General features: G+C 43.1%; 1 protein-coding gene across 1 annotated transcript in view; it reads left to right on the top strand.

Moving 5' to 3' along the window:
- TAFA4 (TAFA chemokine like family member 4) overlaps positions 1-18848 on the top strand; it is a 110337-nt gene that overhangs the window by 31914 nt on the left and 59575 nt on the right. Inside the window, exons 2-3 of the mRNA XM_026650383.1 lie at positions 4802-4937; positions 9148-9263. Coding sequence (XP_026506168.1) covers positions 4858-4937; positions 9148-9263 — 196 coding nt within the window. The 5' untranslated portion in view covers positions 4802-4857. The remainder of the gene's footprint in view (positions 1-4801; positions 4938-9147; positions 9264-18848) is intronic.

The following is an 18848-nucleotide window of genomic DNA, read 5'->3' as shown; positions in this document are numbered from 1 at the left end:
CACACACACACACACACACACACACACACACACACACACACACACACTTTTCTCCAGTAAAGATAATTAGGCCTTTGGAGATTAATAGCTAAATATCCACTACTGGTCACATTTGTTTAGGTCTAGAAATGGGTGGGCTCTCTTTAGGACAATTTGGACATTTTATTTTAGCACTTCTTTTAATGTCATGTCAGATGTTTTCCAATCAAACCTTAGCGATGGTTTTGAAATGTGTGGTCAGTAAAATGTGGATCTTAATTCCCCCCCCCCCCCCCACCAAAATTTTTGTGTTTTTTTTGTTGATCCCCCCCCCCCCCCCCCCGCTTCATAAACTAAAATGTAATGGTTCCAAATGGTTAAATAAAGACCTTCAGTAGCTTTTAAGGAATTTCTCAGCTTTCATGCTGACAAATCTCCTTGTACAATATATGGCATGTGAATTTATTTCATTTACGCAAATTATTTTACATAAGAAGAGCCTCTTAAGAGATGGGCCATCTGTCTCTCTCTCTCTCTCTCTCTTCTTCCCCCCGCCCCCTTTTTTTTAAATTGAGGACATATTGGGTACATTTCAAATTAAGGTCCTATTTATAAATTCTTGGACATGCTTATATTCTTTTAATAGCTCATTATAAAGGATGTTATAAAATGCACTGGTAATAACCTCTTCACAGATGTTAAAACTAGCTATAAAAAGATATTTTATAACATGCAACTATTGGCAGGAAAAAAAGCCCACTATAAAATATTATATATGTTTGTTTAGTTATCTGCCCCCCATCACCATTAGTTTCTGAGCACCTCACAATCTTTGAATGTATTTCTCCATACAACCTCCCACCGTGAAGTAGGGCGGTGTTTTGCAGTTAGGGAATTGAGGCACAGAGAGGCTAAGTGACTTGCCAGAGTCTGTAGTGGAGCCGGGACTTGACCCATCTTCCAAGTCCTAGAGTAGCACCCTACCCACAAAAGCCTATCTTATTCAGCCTTTGCTCATGCTGGTAAGCTTTTGCTCATGTGAACAGTCCCATTGACTTCAGTGGAACTACTCATGTAAGTAAGTGCTCACCAACATGAATAATGGTTGCATAATCTGTTTCAATGTCATTGTAAATGGAAGCTTAATATAAGAATTAGATAAGTTCATGGAGGATAGGTCCATCAAAGGCTATTAGCCAAGATGGTAAAGGATACAAACCCATGCTCTGGTGTCCCTAAGCCTCTGACTGCCAAATGCTGGGAATGGGCAACAGGGGATGGATCACTTGATGATTGCCCTGTTCTGTTCATTCCCTCTGAAGCATCTGGCATTGGCCATGGTCAGAAGACAGGATACTGGGCTAGGTGGACCTTAGGTCTGACCCGGTATGGCCTTTCTTGTGTTCTTATTTAAGTATTTATTAACATGACAATAACATACATGGAAGTAAAAACCTTAAGTTCTGTGAAACAATATTTAAATTGCTGTCAATATGCATCTAAGAAAAAAGGTTGCTTGCAGAATTCTTGATTTAGTTAATTGATGGATGGAATACTTATTCTGTACAGAGAACAACAAATCACCTTGATTTTACTGGGTAGGCTAAAAAAGAATGAATTGTTGAACACCTTTTGTCTTGTACCATGTTGTTTAGGACAGTGAGGTGTCATTGGGGTCTGTAGTACTATTATAGAGCATGAGGAGACAGAGATTAAATGGACTTCTCATTTTCCATGTAACATGAGAGAGCTTTACGGTTTCCATATTAAGTTAGGTTTTGAAATTGGGTTAATGAATAAGGGCATAATCTTGCATTACTTATGCGTCTGAAAACCCCATTGAAAGGGTGCCCAGGGATGGCAGAATTGGGGTCCCTAAAGAGCCCTTCAGAGTTACTTGCATAAGTAAGGGTTTGCAGTATCAGGGTCCCTGTTATTATGGGGCCAATCCTGCAAATTGCAGAGTGCCACCTACTAGTATTGAACCCCCACAATGCTCATGGGCCAGTTATTGCGAAGCACATCTCCAGTGAAGTAAAGGGTCTGGCCCATAGAGGCCAGTTGCCGTTAAGCAGCTTGCTACCTTCCAGGATCAGGCTCGGAGCCTGTAACTGACCAATGAGAGTATCGTTACCTGCCCCTGGCTCTGGGGACTGGCTGCATGAGAAATCCAGACTTCCCCAGGAGAGATCTTCACTCGGAAGGTCAGGAGTGATTGTATTGTTTGTGCAATCTGTAAACAAGTAATTGTTCTGCTGCTGAAAGTATTGCCACACCCGCTGGGTGATGCAAGAACCAGCATTAAAATCTGCCCAGGGGAACATTACTTATATGGAACACAGGCACAAAACCCAGTTTCGGGACTAAAATCTTGGAATTTCTTTTAACCTAATCAGGTGAGATTTTTTTTCCCCTATTCTTTCTCTTATTGACATGAAGCAGCTAGTCTCAGCCCCATGATTGGATTGTGGCAATCCCTTCCCCACAAACAACCCCATTCTTTCAAGAAGTTTTGCATCCAGATAGCATGGGGAAGCCTTGAATTATGCTAGTGGCAGTGTCATCGGTCTTTCTCTATCTAGTGACTGCAAATTGGAATAACCCATACTTTGTTTTTCTTTAATCAGTAAAGTAAACACAGAGCAATAACATTTATATTTGCTTCTAGACAAACCTTCAGGATATTATAAAATAAAGATAGTAAATTTGAGTAGGAAACAGGTATGACCTAAAAACTAAGTAGTATTGTGTTGTATTGGTTTCTGAAAGGGCAATGTAAAAATATATCTGTCTAATTTGAAATGGACAAACATGTATTGGACACAAAACACGTCAGTCATTCTCTCTCGTATTTAAAAAAAAAATCCCTGAATTTCTTTTTAAATAAAACTTTGAGATAAGTTTATTTTTTCTTCACTTGTATTTATAGAAGAAATTATTAATAAAGACAATAGATCTTTGTCTTCAGATGCCACTCTACTAAAATCTTTTTTTGAATAGAGTTACTGCATTGTATGGATGCAGGCACATGCTAATACTCTCCATGCTGGTCAAACAAGGGAGAGGAAGAAAGTGATTAATTTGTAGCTTGTTATCCTGATATTACTTTAAGTCCAACGATTTCTCTGTTTTTTCTGACTGCAAACTGAACAGCAAAGGATAAGCATTGCAAACCATGGGCTTTCCTGCTCTGAGCATCAGCCACTGAAAGGCACCTGCTAACATGCTTTAATGACCCCAGAGATGCTATGCCCTCCAAAGGAAGGGTGTAATTTTGTATTTCTTAAAAGCAAATTCCTAATTGTTCCCATTGCGTAGCAAAATAAGAAAAGTGGTGGTAGAAAATAAGGAAAGGTCATTTTGATCACTCAGTAGGCAAAGAGCACATTATTATGGGCACTGACAAATTACACACAGTGTCACATTTCTGATAGTGGAAGGTCAAGTTGAGCCCGGGGTAGGAGAGAGAACAAATCTAAACAATAAAAGCAAAGGGACTTGAATTTTTATGAGATGAAATTTTCAGCTCATTATTTTATGGAACACATGTCAATAAAGCTATTAGAGTTTCTCTGCAGAACAATTTCTTGAAACTGCAGCTTCTGGAAAAACAGACAATTATCAGCACGAGATCTGGTGACGAGTCAGCGACTAGTCCCAATAGCAGACCCGGCGAATAATGTGATCCATTGTCAAAATGCAGCCATATGCGATCCTGCGGAACCTCTGTTCTTTAGATCCAGGGTGACGCTACCAATGTTGCAGTTAATTCAAACTGGGAATGTGCCAGGTTGTCATAATTGCAACTTGGTTTCAGTAAATGGGGGGTGCTTACTCCCCACCCATCTCCTACCATGCCCCACCCTGAAACTGAACTGGGGTGGGGGTGTGGATGTGTGATGCTGTCTCTGAACAGCCGGGATTTGGCCAGATGTGGAAATACTGTAGTTCTTATGGTATTTCTGTTTCAACTGGCCACCAAACGCACCAGGAAATTTTCCAAGAAAGCCTTTTTAATGAGATTTCCAGCCCAATTCTGCAGGCACCAGAGGTTTGAGTAATTCCTGAAATGCATCTGAACGTGTGGGGCTCCCATAGCCCGGGGAGAATTCCCCCTGTGCTGGGGAAGTCTTCTCTGCATCCTGCACTGGCCCCACCCACGTCGTAAGTGGGAGGAGCGGGCATGACAATGGGTGGGTGGGGAGGTGGCCCAGCAGAATGGAGCTTTGTTACACCTGCATATAAGTTACAGCTGCATGGAGCAGCTCTATCTTGCACTGGGGCCAGGTGGCTGAGGAACAGGGAGAGAACAAATGGCTTTCTGCAATGCTTAGGTGGGACGGCGAATCTGCCCCTTCGTGTTTACCTGATGGAATAAGAGACTGAAGTCAAAGGGCCTGATCCAAACCTTATTGGCAGGACAGGAAGCAGACAATGCTTCAGGTGATCATGGGATCATAATGCCATTCCTAGGTCCCAGTGGGGTGTGGAGCCATTCCCAATCCCTAGAACTTGCTTGGTGGCTGGGCAGCCTTATGGTTATAAGTCACTATGTATATGATCAAATACTGTATTCACCGCATTTATTATTTTTGAATGGAATGATCTCTGCATAGAGTTAATCCAATGATCTTTCAAAACTGCCTGGTGATGTTTTCTCTGTATACTTGAAAACAGTTTAACTAGCTCTCCAATACTTTGCTGCCTTTTGACACTCATTGCACTGTAGATGGCACTGTAAAGCAATGATTTTGTTGACAGAAATCTATTAAACATCACCATTCCAAACTCTAATTGCTGTCTAATCTGGTTTCCTCTGCAGGTCCCCAGAGTGAAGGAAAATTTCTGAAATGCAGAAATGCTTGTTTGTAGCTGCAAATGGGAATTTGGAATAACTGTGAAAATCGCACTGAAATAATTGTGTTTGACTGGAACAAAATTCTTGCAAAGTCCCCAAGGTAAGACAACTTTTTATCTTTAGAATTGGCAGTGAAGATTTGCCGTTCTGGTTAGCAGTAATGCCCATTTAAATCTGTCCGAGGGAACAGGCGAATGAATGTATGCAAATGTAACATTTTTGAGAAAGTTATCCCGCTGACATCACCTGCTGCTAAATGTGGTGAAATGCTCACCTCCTATTACACAGTGTCCATCTAACTTCAGTTTTTTTTCTTTTAAAAGAAAAAAATTGCTATCTTTACGCTAGTGAGTTGTAGACAACACCTGAGTCATTTTCTTCTTCATGCAAAGGTTGTAGTGCTTTAACTACACAGGTATAGTTAAATTGGTACAACACCCCCAGTGTCAATGCATTTATACCAGTCTAAAGGTGCTTTCTATTGGTACAGCTGTTTCTAAATGATAATTGGAATAAGCTATACTGGTATAAGGTGTCTTTTATACCAGTATAATTGCATCCATAGTACCAGTACAACTATATTAGGCTACGTCTTCACTACCCGCCGATCCGGCGGGTAGCAATCGGTTTATCGGGGATCGACTTACCGCGTCTCGTGAGGACGCGGTAAAATCGATCCCTGATCGCTCTGCCGTCGACTCCGGAAATCCACCTCGACAAGAGGCGGCAGCGGAGTCGGCGGCAGCGCGGCAGCGGTCGGCTTTCCCCCGTCCTCACCGCCAGGTAAGCCGACCTAAAATACGCAACTTCAGCTACGGTATTCACGTAGCTGAAGTTGCGTATCTTAGGTCGGAACCCCGCTGTAGTGTAGACCTAGCCTTAGTAAAAAACCAACTCCCTAAAGAAAATAGTTATATTGGTACAAAAACTATGTGTAGGCCAGGCCTTAGTGAATGAGTTTGTCTAATATTGGTCGAGAGGGCCGTGAACTGAAATCCTGGATTCACTCCTCTGACCTTTGCAGGGGGTTCCATATTCACACCTACAGCCCAGGCTCCTCTCTCTAGATCAGTACATTTAAGAACTGTTGCCTTTTTTAGAGGGTAATTGCATGGCACCATGGGAAGCAAACTGCTCCTCCCTGCACTGCCGAAAACGTGGCAGGTTGCTGGGGCCAGATTTTCAGCAGAGTCCAGCACTCCTAATTGGAGCCAGATTTTTAAAAGAGCTCAACTTCCATTTAAGCACCTAAATAAGGGCTAGGTTTTCAAAAGTGCTCATCACCCATCAGCTTCTATTGAGAACAATGGAGAATCGGCCTCCTCCCTCAGTGAGAACAATGGCAGCTGCCGGACCCAGAGCACTTTTGAACATTATTTAGCTGTCCAAATGAGGTATTAAAAATTTTCCAAAATCTGCCTCCTTGTGCCTGATTTTCAGATGTTGGAGGCTCCCCTTAACTTCGCCTGGAGTTGTGGGGGCCCAGCAGTTCTGAAAATCAGGCTCCAAATGTTTCAATTCTAAGGGTCTAACTCTGCTTTCAATTCCACTGCTGTGTATCTGAAGGAACACCACTGGCTTCAGGAGTGTTCCTTCAGATTTACACCAGGGAAACTGGGGTCTGAATTGGGTTCGCGGCAGATAGTTTGGTCTGTTTCCAACATTTATGCTCAGAACAATTGAGTGATGTTGATGCCAAGAATAACAGCATATATTCAAGCTGTATTTTTTTTGTGTGCATTACTAAACTCTGTGTTAATCATGGGCTCCAGATCGTGCATTCAGGGGCATGTGACGCAAGGGAAGTATTAAGGTGAAATTCTGCTCTCGGTTAGGCCGTGATTCCCCTTCGAAGACTATGGGGATAAATGAGAGAAGGATCTGGCCCATAGTCATCTTGGCAGAGGCAAGCGGATTCCAAAGCCTAGCTGGGTAGGTTGGTGGTTGAGGGTTTTTTTTTGTTTTGTTTTGTTTTTTCCTGATTGCCATAGACTTCAACCAGGATCAGGCCCTAGCCGAAACCATTGCTAATCTCCCTTACAACAGATTTAATGGAGTTGCTGGATTCGGACTGGTTTAAGTGAGAGGTGACTCAAGCCCAGACTGATCTGCTGAAATGGAGCTCCTCCAAGTTCACAGCTGGCCCAGTCCTGAATGAGTTCCACCTGTGGAGTAGTTCCAGTGCATGGCCCACTGTGAGCCTCCATTTTGCATGTCTGATCCTCCTTTACACCATTGTAGCAGTGTAAATGGGATTCAGACCCTTTGTGGTTTCCCCCTTTACAGTTTTGTTTGCACAGGGTAACCACACGCTGGCTTCTAGAGGCAGGTAGTTGCTTATGATAGGCAGACATCTCCTTTCCTTTCAAGAAGATTTTAAAATCTTGTCTGGCTGCTTTAAGTACCACATCATTTTCTTAAATCAATAGCCACCATTTACTTTTTAAATAGTCACCGTACAACAAAGACGCTGCAAGGACCCCTGAACATGCACCCATGTGGCTGTTTTCTTCACCAATGTATTTTTTTCCTCAATCATAAGATAATGGGTGTTGCTAAAATATATTTACAACAGGCTCTTAGCCTGATAGTTTGTGATATTACAAAGTGCTCCTGTGAGCTGTTTGGGCAGTACCAATATTGCCACTAATGAACAAGCGGAGAAGGAAAGCACTTTATAATGCAGGAAAGGAAAAAGAGGCAAGCCGTTCTAAATGAGAAAACATGAGATCTGGTTTTTGATGGTGTGCATGTCTTTTAAATGTTTAAAATCAAATGGAAATGCTTCCTGGAGCCGTTACGGTAGAGGTGAGCATTTTGTGAGGTCTCCTCTTTATATTTTTTTGTAAACGTTCAGAATGTTCACCCACTTGCACGATCTGATTAGCCTAACCGTTTGAGGTACTTTGTAATCAAACAAGCAAGCGCCCTTGCAATTGCATCAGGAAAGCTGAACTGAAATCTGCCAAAAAAAAAAAAGTACACCTCTACCCCGATATAACATGACTTCGGATATAACGCGGTAAAGCAGGGCTGCGGGGGGGGGGTGCTGCGCACTCCGGCGGATCAAAGCAAGTTTGATATAACGCGGTTTCACCTATAACACAGTAAGATTTTTTGGCTCCCGAGGACAGCGTTCTATCGGGGTAGAGGTGTACCATATAGTTTTGTTTTGTTCATTTTTTGAGAGTGGTGTTTTGGTATCAATAAGAATGCTCAAGGTAGACTTTTCCAAATCCCAGCATGCTGGTTAACTGCAGATCAGGAGTCGCAGCTATGAAAACAGCATTTAGTTCAATTTATGCACATCCATAAACTATTTTTAATTAGTTTGAGACATTCTCGCATACAGCATTTGCTGAAAAGATGGAATCGAAGGGTACAAGTGCAAAGCGCACTCTTGGGTACTTTGTATAAATAATACATCATCATAATTCAATTTAAGAAAATGATCACATTACCTTTCCACATGATGAATGCTACTGTGGAAGCCATGGCAGAGCAATGAAAGCCGGGAAGACCTGAGCTCTAACGCTGCCTTCCACTGGGCCTGATTCTGCCACCCTTACATGGTAATGTTTCTTACTCCTCGAATAGTCCCATTGATTTCCATGGAATGAGCTGTGGAATGACTTGCTACTCAGCATGAATGAGAATACGGGAATCTGCCCTTTATATTGCAGCAGTGCTGAGAGGAGCAGTTCCCCCAACACCTTGATGTGGTAGGCAATGCTCGCAAAGCAGATTGCAGCCAGATTTCCACCCGGGCTCAGCCCCCAGCAGCCCCCATTATTCTCAGTGGGAGCTGTTGTATGTTGAGCCATTGTAAAAACCCAGCGACTTCACTTAGGTGCCTAAATAGGAGCTGAGCTTTGTTTTGAAAATCTGTCCTGAAAATTAGTAGAGGGATTTTCCTGTTCTGTTTCTGAATCTGAGCTGGGTCCAGTTTAAGACCCTCACCTGCTCAAAGTGACATTCAGTCTGTCTATATTTAACTTGAATGTTGCTTTGAGTAGGTGAACGTGCAAGGTTCTTACTTTTAAACCTCAGATTCACAGACCCTAATGAAGTCACATAAGAACATGCATGGGTGTGTCAATCACCACTGCAGCGCTTCTAATTACGAAACACGCTTGGCAAGGAATTGATCCCAACCCAAGTGTGAATTTGATTTTTGTTAGAATTACCTGGTAATAAACCATTTCAGTCACTCGTCAGCGTCTTTTCAGCTTTCCTCTTCCCAGCAGCATTTTTACACTGTTCCTAGTTATATTGTTCTTTCACTTAGCTGCTTTCTTTTCTGCCTACAGGATGAGATTCTGTGCCAAATCAATGCTTCTATCTCACTGGCTCTTTCTGGTCTATGTGTTAATGGTGTGCTGTAAATTGTTGTCCGCCTCTAGCCACCATCCCCGAGGGCACACAGGTAGGAGCTTTTAAACTCATTACATGCCACTGAGACCAATTAATAACACTTGCAGAATGTTAGAGTCCACTTTTTAGCCATGGATAATTGATGAAGCTGTTGACAATGTGTTATAATCAGTGCGAAAGGTTAAAATAACAGCAAAAAAGAGTTGTTGTAATTTTATGTAGTGCCGTTCACAAGGCAGTTTTGGAGCAACTTCACAGCGGCTAAGATTTTTGGGACTTGTTCTTATCATTTTCCTTTTCTTTTTTAAATCTTAAAGAGTTATTCATATTGTTTCTGTTCTGAAGTATAGCTTTAACTTCCTCCTGTTAATGTAGGCCCTTATCAATGGAAAGATTCCCATTGGATCAGGCCCGTAGTGCTACCTGAGTCAGTCCTTCCATTAAATTACCCATACCCTTCTTGTTAAATGAATCCTTACTGGATATTATCCATTTCCCTAGCATGGATATTGAGGCAAACAGTGAAAAGGTATGATTGAATCCGAAGAGGAAGTTGTTTTCTTGCAATGTCAGATGGTAGCACTCTTCTCTCTCTAGATGAGAACCTCAAGTCTGATGCCCAAACTTGGGCTCATTCCCAGTGCTAACTCTAGGGTGACCAGACAGCAAGTGTGAAAATCAGGACAGAGAGTGGGGGGTAATAGGAGCCTATATAAGAAAAAGCCCCAAATATTGGGACTGTCCCTATAAAATCGGGACATCTGGTCACCCTAACTAACTCTGCTGTTCCGTACCAGAAAGCGGAGCTTCATTTGTTAGAGGTTCCATCTTTCAGGTGAAACAACACGTTGATGTTCTTCCTAGCCTCCTCCCGTGACTTGTCCAGGTGGAAGCTAAAGGATCCCTGTGGTCTTGCCAAAACCCCTTCTCTATTTAAAAAAAAGTTCCAGCAACCAGGGTCCTATATGAACTCCATACAGCTGCTGTATTTGTCTACATGCTCATGCTAATCAGCATTGTTGCATCTTGAAGAGTTGCAGAAAGCACTAACTTGGATTTGTACTATAAATAACTAACATTCAGCCGCCACCCAGTTATCACTTGGGGTTCTCCAACATTGTGAATCATCTTTATCAGGCTGCTATGTGTTACCTGGCACTGCTTTTGCAACTTGAAAACATTGAGCGCACTGATTGATTCATGAGCTATTGCAATTTAACCTTTCTGTTGCACAGAAAAGGTCTCGGGCTCACTTTGATGCCTTGAGTAGTAGGATTTATGGGAAATTAAACAGCAAAGAAACAGTAAACATTAGTTATTTTAGGACAGATATTTGCTGGGGAAAACTGACATAGCTCCAGTCACGTCAGTAGGAATGAACTGATTTATACTAGCTGAGGCTGTGGCCTAATATGTATAGTTTGATGTAAATCTGATCTGAAACGGAAGTGATAGCTTGGTAGTACATGTGCTGGAAGAGCTTGGTTGCTGCTGCTTGCACCAACTGATAGATGACATTCTAATTAGGTAAGATACACTGTAAAACGTTCTGCACATGGCTAAAAAGTTTCAGCACTACTCCAGTCAATTGTACACCAGAGGATGATCTAGTGCTACCCTTGTCTCCCAGATAGCCCTTTTCCTCCTCTGACTCGAGTCACCCATTACAGGGGAAAGATTGGTTACAGACAATTGCACGTTGACCGAGGGAGGATTGGATGCAGACAATTGAGTGTGGCCTTTCCTGAAAACGGTCATTTCTGAGCAGCGGGTTCCTGATCCGACACCACAGTTGAATTTTCTTTCTTGAATGCAACAAAATTAGCAGTCGGAAAACACGCTTCTATAGATGTTGTCATTCAACCAAGAATTCAATCACAGCCTTGTAAAAATTAGTTTTTTTTCATGCCTTTTAAACTGCACTTTACATACAATCCCAAGGGAAATACCTGTGACAGGAAGAGAACATCTATTATGTGTATGCATGATGGGTGTTTATGAAACAGTACAAATGATGGTATTCTTTTCACTTTACATGTCAGAATACTTAATTGCATATTTTGAGTTGACAAAAAAATTTTCTCTCCGTATCAAGCAGCTATTGTAGAGTATAAACAACCTACTTGAAAATTACATAAATCTGCTTTAGTGGATCACTCTTGGGTAGGTCCAAGATGCATACAACTAAGAGACTCTTAAACTTTTGCTTCTTATGATAAATTAGGCCAAAATCTGTGGTGCGTACTCAGGCAGAGCTCCCTTTCAACTGGAATTTGACCTTTGTTTTATATAAAGCTGTATATTTAAGCGATTAAACTTATCTCTTAGTACAGAATTAATGACCCAATTCTTGGGTGGAGATCTAGGAAAACATCTGCTGTCAATAGGTTGCTTTCAAAGTGGCTGGGAGAAAGTGTTAACCCTGGAGGCACTCAAAGGGCATAAGAACAAATTCAAGCTTTCATCTCAATGCAGAAATCTTCCTTCCTCCCTTAGTCAAACAGCTGCAGTGTGTCGTTGACATGGGGAGATAAGAAATATGTCTCACTAGAGTGACATTACAATGGAAATCTGAGCCAAAGTTAAAACGGCACTGTTTTGCTTACTAACTGAACTCCGTCAGTGTTCTGTGTTCAAGTTCACTGTATACCAGGAATGATCGACGATAAGAGACTCACAGATTAGACCTTCCTTCCCGACATTCTGCTCCCAAAGAGCTGTTCTTTAGTTTCAGCAACTTCTGAGGAGTTTGTACCTTCTCCCTCCAGCCCCAAAACAGCACCAGTGTTTTTTAAAAGTGATAGTGTAAGAGGAACCTTTTGCCAGTAGGTAGTAATGTTCACAGTATCCCTTTAACAATACACCTCTACCCCGATATAACACAAATTCGATTGTAACGCGGTAAAGCAGTGCTCCGGGGGGGCGGGGCTGTGGGCTCCGGCGGATCAAAGCAAGTTCGATATAACACGGTTTCACCTATAACACGGTAGGATTTTTTGGCTCCCGAGGACAGCGTTCTATCGAGGTAGAGGTGTAATTTCACTTTAACAGGAGTGGACAGAGCTTGGTCTTGGTAGCCTCCAGAAGGAGAGGTTGCACACGTTCTGAGAAATGCTTATACCCACTGAACGGGTAGCAATACAGCGTGTTCATCGTATCCCCTAGGGCCTAGCTTTTCAAAAGAGACTAGTGGTTTTGGGTGCCCAGTTTGAAACACCTTAAAAGGGCCTGAGCATCCACCCCTGAAAATCAGGCCCCTTAAGGTGTCTCAAGTCCCCAAAGCATTGATCACTTGTGAAAACGTAGATCCAAATACCAGTATTACTGAGGAAGTTGATTAACCCCTAATGCCAGGGGCTGGTAGGATTCAAGCTGGAAAACCCTGATAGTTTTTTTTCTCTTTTAAGACCCTGATGCAAGGAAAGACTCCCATTGACCTCACTGGTGTTGGCCTGGGCCATAAAGAGTACGAAGTTCGACAGCTGTCTCTCCAATACACAGCGTGCAGGAGTGACTCTGTCCGTAAGAAGCCAGCAATCAGCAGAATGCTGTCAAAGTGGAGGTGCCCTGAAACATCTTGTCTGAGAAAAAGGATCTAGGCTCTACAGTAATATAAAGAATAGAAAAGTCAAGGCTTAATCTTTGCACCCTCCTTCTGTACGGCCCCACTGCTCAGTCTCCCTTTGTTTTGCAAAACATCCTTCACTACTGGAAGGTGGCAACACAGAACAGACCGTCAAGATACAATGCATTAAAACTAGAGATCTGAGATCCTGATCTTGAGCCCAACGTAGAGGTTTGGGCTCATTTGTAATTTAAAATAGTGTAAGCTGTTTGACGTACATTTCGAAAACATGCTTTAAAACAGTGGTAAATAAGCACTGAACAGGAAGAAATATCATTCCTATACTGTGCTGGAATGGGGTGGGGCCACTTTTAGTATAACAAAGGTATCGTTTCCGTCTTTGTTTAGCAGTCATAGATGACAAGTTAGAATGTGTGGAATAAATACTTTCTCAGGTCACAGACAACTTATAGGCAAGATTTGCAGGGCAATTATTTCTTTATTTTTATGGGTGTGCTGCCTCTGTCACAAGCCAACTGAGTAGCTTTGGCTTTCTTCACGCTATGCCTTATTCCTTTGCTACGATAGCTACCTGAAATGCTCCCAACCTGGGTCTGCTTGCAAGTGGTTGGATACTGTGACTAAATAATACTTGGCTTGTTCTTACCCAGCCAAATGCATGTATTTAATACCAATTTAGAATCTATTGGGTTGTGAATGCCAGAGAGAAGGGTTCATAGTTTGAGCCACTTGTTAGGAGCAGGGCTATCTGCCACTGCTGCTTCTGCAAAGCTGTTTTGTAATTTTGTTGCAATAATCAATTTGTAAGCACCTAGAGGATAATAGGGTTCTAAGGAATAGCCAACACGGATTTGTCAAGAAGAGGACCCAGTGGACCTAGACCATCTCTGAACTACATACTTTTTAGGTGGTTTCAGAGTAGCAGCCGGGTTAGTCTGTATCCGCAAAAAGAACAGGAGTACTTGTGGCACCTTAGAGACGAACAAATTTATTTGCGCTTAAGCTTGCGTGGGCTACAGCCCACTTCTTCGGATGCATAGAATGGAACATCTAGTAAGGAGAGATATATACGTACAGAGAACATGAAAAGGTGGAAGTAGCCATACCAACTCCAAGAGGCTAATTAATTAAGATGAGCGATTATCAGCAGGAGGGAAAAAAAACAAAAAACTTTTTTGTTGTGATAATCAAGATGGCCCATTTTCAGACACCTCATTCTAACTTGTCAGCTATGTCCATGTACCCGCCCCATAAAAGGGGGAAGGGCTGTGGTCCTGCTTCCATCTCTTTCTCCCCCTGCACACCTACTCCCACCCCCCAAAAATTGGATTTTTGGAATGACAGGTGACTGGATACTGGTTTGGTTACAGAACGTGAAGGAGGTTTTGTCTAGAGATGGATCAGGATCAGACCCACAGATCTGGGCAAGGGGGACGTGTGACTTTGAATCTGGATCCAAATTTTGCAAAGGGCCCTATTTTTATAATACACCAAACCAAATCCTTGCTATTTAGAACAGGGTGAAAATCTGACTGAATCTTGCTGCTTTGCCCCAGCTCCAATATTGGGTTTGAATTTGCTCAGCTCTTCGTGATTTTAAACAAGAACTTGACTGGTAGCCTTGATGCCTCGCTACCACTGCATAGATGCAATACAACACAGGGGAAGGCAGTGGTTGGTAGAGATAAGTTGGTGCCTTGCTGGATCCCTGGTCAATGACCTACTGGGGTGCTTGGGGCCTCCTGGTCCTTGCCACCACACAAAGGGATGGTCAGAATCACAGGCATCAACTTTTTTCTGCGCCAGTGGGTGCTTGCGCCCCTGGCCCCGCCCCTGCCCCGACTCCACTCCTGCCCCAAAGTCCCCGCCCTAACTCCGCCCTTCCCTGCCCCTATTGGACCCCTCCCCAAATCCCCGCCCTGGCCCTGCCTCCTCCCCCAAGCGCGCTGCATTCCTCCTCCTCCTCCTCCCAGGCTTGGCGCGCGAAACAGGTGTTTTGCGGTGCAAGCGCTGGGAGGGAATGGGGGAGAAGCAGGATGCAGCGGCACACTCGGGGAGGAGGCAGAGGTGAGCTGTGGCAGGGTGGGGAGCTGCCGGTGGGTGCAGAGCACTCACCAATTTTTCCTCATGGGTGCTCCAGCCCCGGAGCACCCATGGAGTCAGCGCCTACAGTCAGAATGACTTCTGTGCCTTAGATGGAGTTCACTCCCTCTCAAGAGTCTGCTCTTGAGTACACAGGGTACAACGTATAGGGTTTAGTACAGGTTAAGTACGGCAATAATGGCTGCTCGTCACTGGCCCTTCGGCTATGGAAGCGTGGGACGTGCACGGCTCTGCAGGTTGGGGAGTGGGCTCAAGAGTGGAAAGCAGTGGCTCAGAATGATGATGTGGAGGAAAACCCTCCTATATTGTCAGTTCCATCCCTCCTCACTTGGTGACATCCCCTCAGAGGGCAATGGAAAAATCCGTGCTTTGAAGCCCGCAACCTTCTCTAGTGACTCCTTAAAGCAGAGCCCTGCTCTGTATGGTTTATAAAGGAACCGTGATTTATAGTGAACGCAAGGGCCAGCTTTCATTTGCAAACTCTGACGGGGCAGGATTGCACCCATATTGATGATCATTTTCCGGGATTCCACCAGTGTTCTACTTTGCATTCTTTAAGCGATGCTTGAATAGGGAAGACAGATATCTGTACCGGCTCTGTTTGTATAAAAACAATCTTAATGAATAATACAGGAGTGCATTTGACACCGAAAACAAAGCCTCTCCCTGCTGCTGCTCTCCCTCCTTGCTTGCTGGGCTTAGGGAAAGAAGTGTCTTTTTCAAACGTGCTTCCCCCCTTCTTGCAGTGCTTTCCTGGGAGATGTTAGCTCCGCCTAGCAGTGAGACCATCAAATTAAGTCCATCGTCCGCCATCCGGGAAAATCTCCTGTCATTCACTGTGTGCAAATGTTGTATGTGTATGGGCAGGGAGTGAAGAGCTACCGTTGATGGACTGGAAGTCTGTCTGCAGCACCAGAAGAGAATGTCTGGAAAATCCGATCTTTAACAAACCCTTCTTCTGTTCCACAAACCAAAGGTGAAGAAACAGTCATCAGCCTGGCAAAAGCTAGTGAAATACACTGGCAAAGTATGTACTGTCCCCCTGTCTAGTGGTTAGTCGAGTACAGGATAACAGCCTACTACAGCTGACAGCCTAACTGCTGTGAGGAGTTAATGGGTGTGTGTGTGGTGGTGGGGAAATATTACATAAGTAAAGTGGGGTATGGTATTGGGAATCTGATCAGAAGCAGGGGCAAGAGTAGTGTAGCAGCACAGTAAGAGTCTGAAAGAGTGAAGTGTGTGTGTGTGTGTGTGTGTGTGTGTGTGTGTGTGTGTGTGTCAGGGACTGGATGTTGTTGGGGTGGATTAGGGAGCATAGTGGCAGCCTGTAGAACAAATGAAATCTTTGTAACCAGAAGGGCAAAAAACAGAGAGTCATTCCTTAGGCACAAAACTGCAATTTGTGTTTCAGTGCCTATGTCTAACCGTGTTTGCTCTGCTGAGATTCCTTCTCGTTCCTATGAACTTGGAATGTCATTGTCACTAAAACTGTAATTCAAATTTATCTTCCTAGTAAGATCAGTGAGGGACGTTCTCCTCTCTTGATCACGTTTTTGTTTCAGGCTTTCTTGCTGCAGACTCAAGACAACAGTTCAGCGCAGCCACAGCTTTTCACAGCCAACTTCATGGGTGAAATCCTGCTCCCATTGAAGTCAGTGGCAAAACTCTCATTTGACTTCATTGGCGCCTGGACTTCACCCTGTGTGTTTGTTTGAACAACACCTTAGATTCCAAAAAATGCAGCCATGCAATGCATGCCACCAGCAATGCAGCTTTCCGGCAAGAACCCTACTGCTGTGGTTCTCCCCATGACATTTTCATGTACGTGGATGGTCGTCGTTCCAAGCTGGAGGTGCTTTAGTCAAAGTGTACTTGCCAGCAGCTTTTCAGTTCCACTAGAGGGCCCTGCAATGCTAAAAACAAGCTCCGATAATACAGAATAGCAGACAAGCAGGAGGCTCTGTCTAATGATCTAAGTCATAACTGTGCATTTTACTAATTAGAATTGTGAGCCCTTTGTATTTCCATGGGTCAGACATGGTTAGTGCACAATATGCTTTAGCCCTTTGTTCCACTTAGCTCCTTCTATGTCTTAATGTTTTATTCAGTGTTTGTGTTTTATTACACTGCTACCAAATATAAATGTAGCCACAATGTGAAGTCCTGGCTCTCCAAGTACTAAGGTGCGAAAGGCAACTCCATTTAACAATAGGATCCCTTTACAAAGACCGAGTTCTCTGCAGGAAATTTTTTTTATGAGCAGAAATAGGAGGAAAAAACAGTGTTCCTATTTTCTGTAGTGTTTATTCGTTTTAAATAACAATAGGCGCTTAGTACACGTAGGATAGATTTTGACAAAGACTTCACTTTGGATGCGTGGGTATGCTACCACTAGGGAGTAATTCAACATTAATTTGGTCTTTTTATAATGTGAAATATAGCCTCTGGTGTAGTTTTCCACGAATGTGCGCTTTTGCCTTGTGGAATGTGATCGTATGTGAATAGATTTGTGTATTGTAGGGAGCCAGAAAAAATTACAGATTAACTGATTAATGCGTAGCTTTCGCATATCGTGTTTCTGGATCCGGAAAAAAAAAACCCCTGTTCCTTCTCAAAGGAAGGTAGGCTTTCTGAATGATTGAATCTCATTTAACATACAAATGGCCACTACAGTGTATCAATCTGTGTAGCGCGAGGCTGAAATCATGCTCTTTCCCACAATATCAAGGTGACCTTATTCTAAAGCCATTGGGAAAAGCTTGTGAAAATACCGACTTATTTTATTCATTTTACATTGACAGCGTCATTTTTTATAAGCGAGCTATCTGCAATAAATGACACAGCCTCACATCTCATTGACCAAAGTCCTAACCAAGCAGGGTTTTTTTTCCTCTTTGCCTGATCTATTTTTTTATAACCGTTTGAGTTTTTTTTTTTTTTTTTTTTTAAAAAAGGAAAAAGCTGTAAAAGAGCAGGCTCATGCAAATATGAAGGGGATGGAAGCAGTTTCTTCTGTTGCACTAGAAGGCTGGTGTGGCTGGAGCCTGGACCTGTTTGATAAATCAAAATCTTCAGCCAGAATGGAAAGGAAGCTCATCTTCAGCATTCATCTGAATGAACTGAGCATGGTAGCAATGGAACATGAAGGGGAGCAAGTTTTACTTCATGGATGGTGGCTGGCACCCGTGACACCCTTGTGAGGTGTGCCGCCGGAGTCACCCAGTCATTAATGTGCCCAGTATTTCTAGTGAAGACCGTACTGGGGAAGAAGGAAGGTTTGAGGGCCTTGGACTGGAACTCAGACGATTCCGATTTGATTCCTGGCTCTGCTACAGGCTTCCCGGGTGACCTGTTGCTTTAATTTAATTTGGCCCAAAAGGTCAAAAGTTTTAACATGACCCTGTCACTGTCCAGCATTAAACCATTTTAAACAAGGTTCAGGGTTTGATATATAGAGACCTCAGGGCTGCTTAGTACCATAGCAAAAATACCATTAAAAATCATTTAAACCTTTTATTAAAGATACAGAAAAGATGGAAAAAGCATTGTTGCATTTCAAATGTAAAGTAGGAATTTAGGCTTTTGTTTAAACCACATCCTAGGTTTCCTTTCCCTTTAACTGGAGAGAGGTTTTGTAAGGAAAAATGGCTTGTTTGACCGTCTTTGAGATGGTAATACCTGTCCTTTCTGGGGAAAGGAGAAGTGAGTTGGGATGAGCTGGAGCTCGTATTGTTCAAGTCTGATTCCGTTTCCTGGAAGATAAAACAAGACACACACACACAAAAAGGGAAAGAAAAGAAGCAGTGAAGATAGAAGCTACATTTTCTATCTCTGGTGTTGAGTCTCACCTGCAACCTCGCTGCTGGAAAACCACAGGCACTGCACAGGGTCTCATCAGCCACTCCGAGACCTGGCAAACTTGTACCAGCATTGGGTTGTTTGGGGCAT

Source organism: Terrapene carolina, unplaced genomic scaffold, assembly GCF_002925995.2.
Source record: "Terrapene carolina triunguis isolate 2854851 unplaced genomic scaffold, T_m_triunguis-2.0 Scaffold89, whole genome shotgun sequence".
Lineage (NCBI taxonomy): Eukaryota > Metazoa > Chordata > Testudines > Emydidae > Terrapene > Terrapene triunguis.
This window is presented reverse-complemented; position numbering and strand designations above follow the sequence as displayed.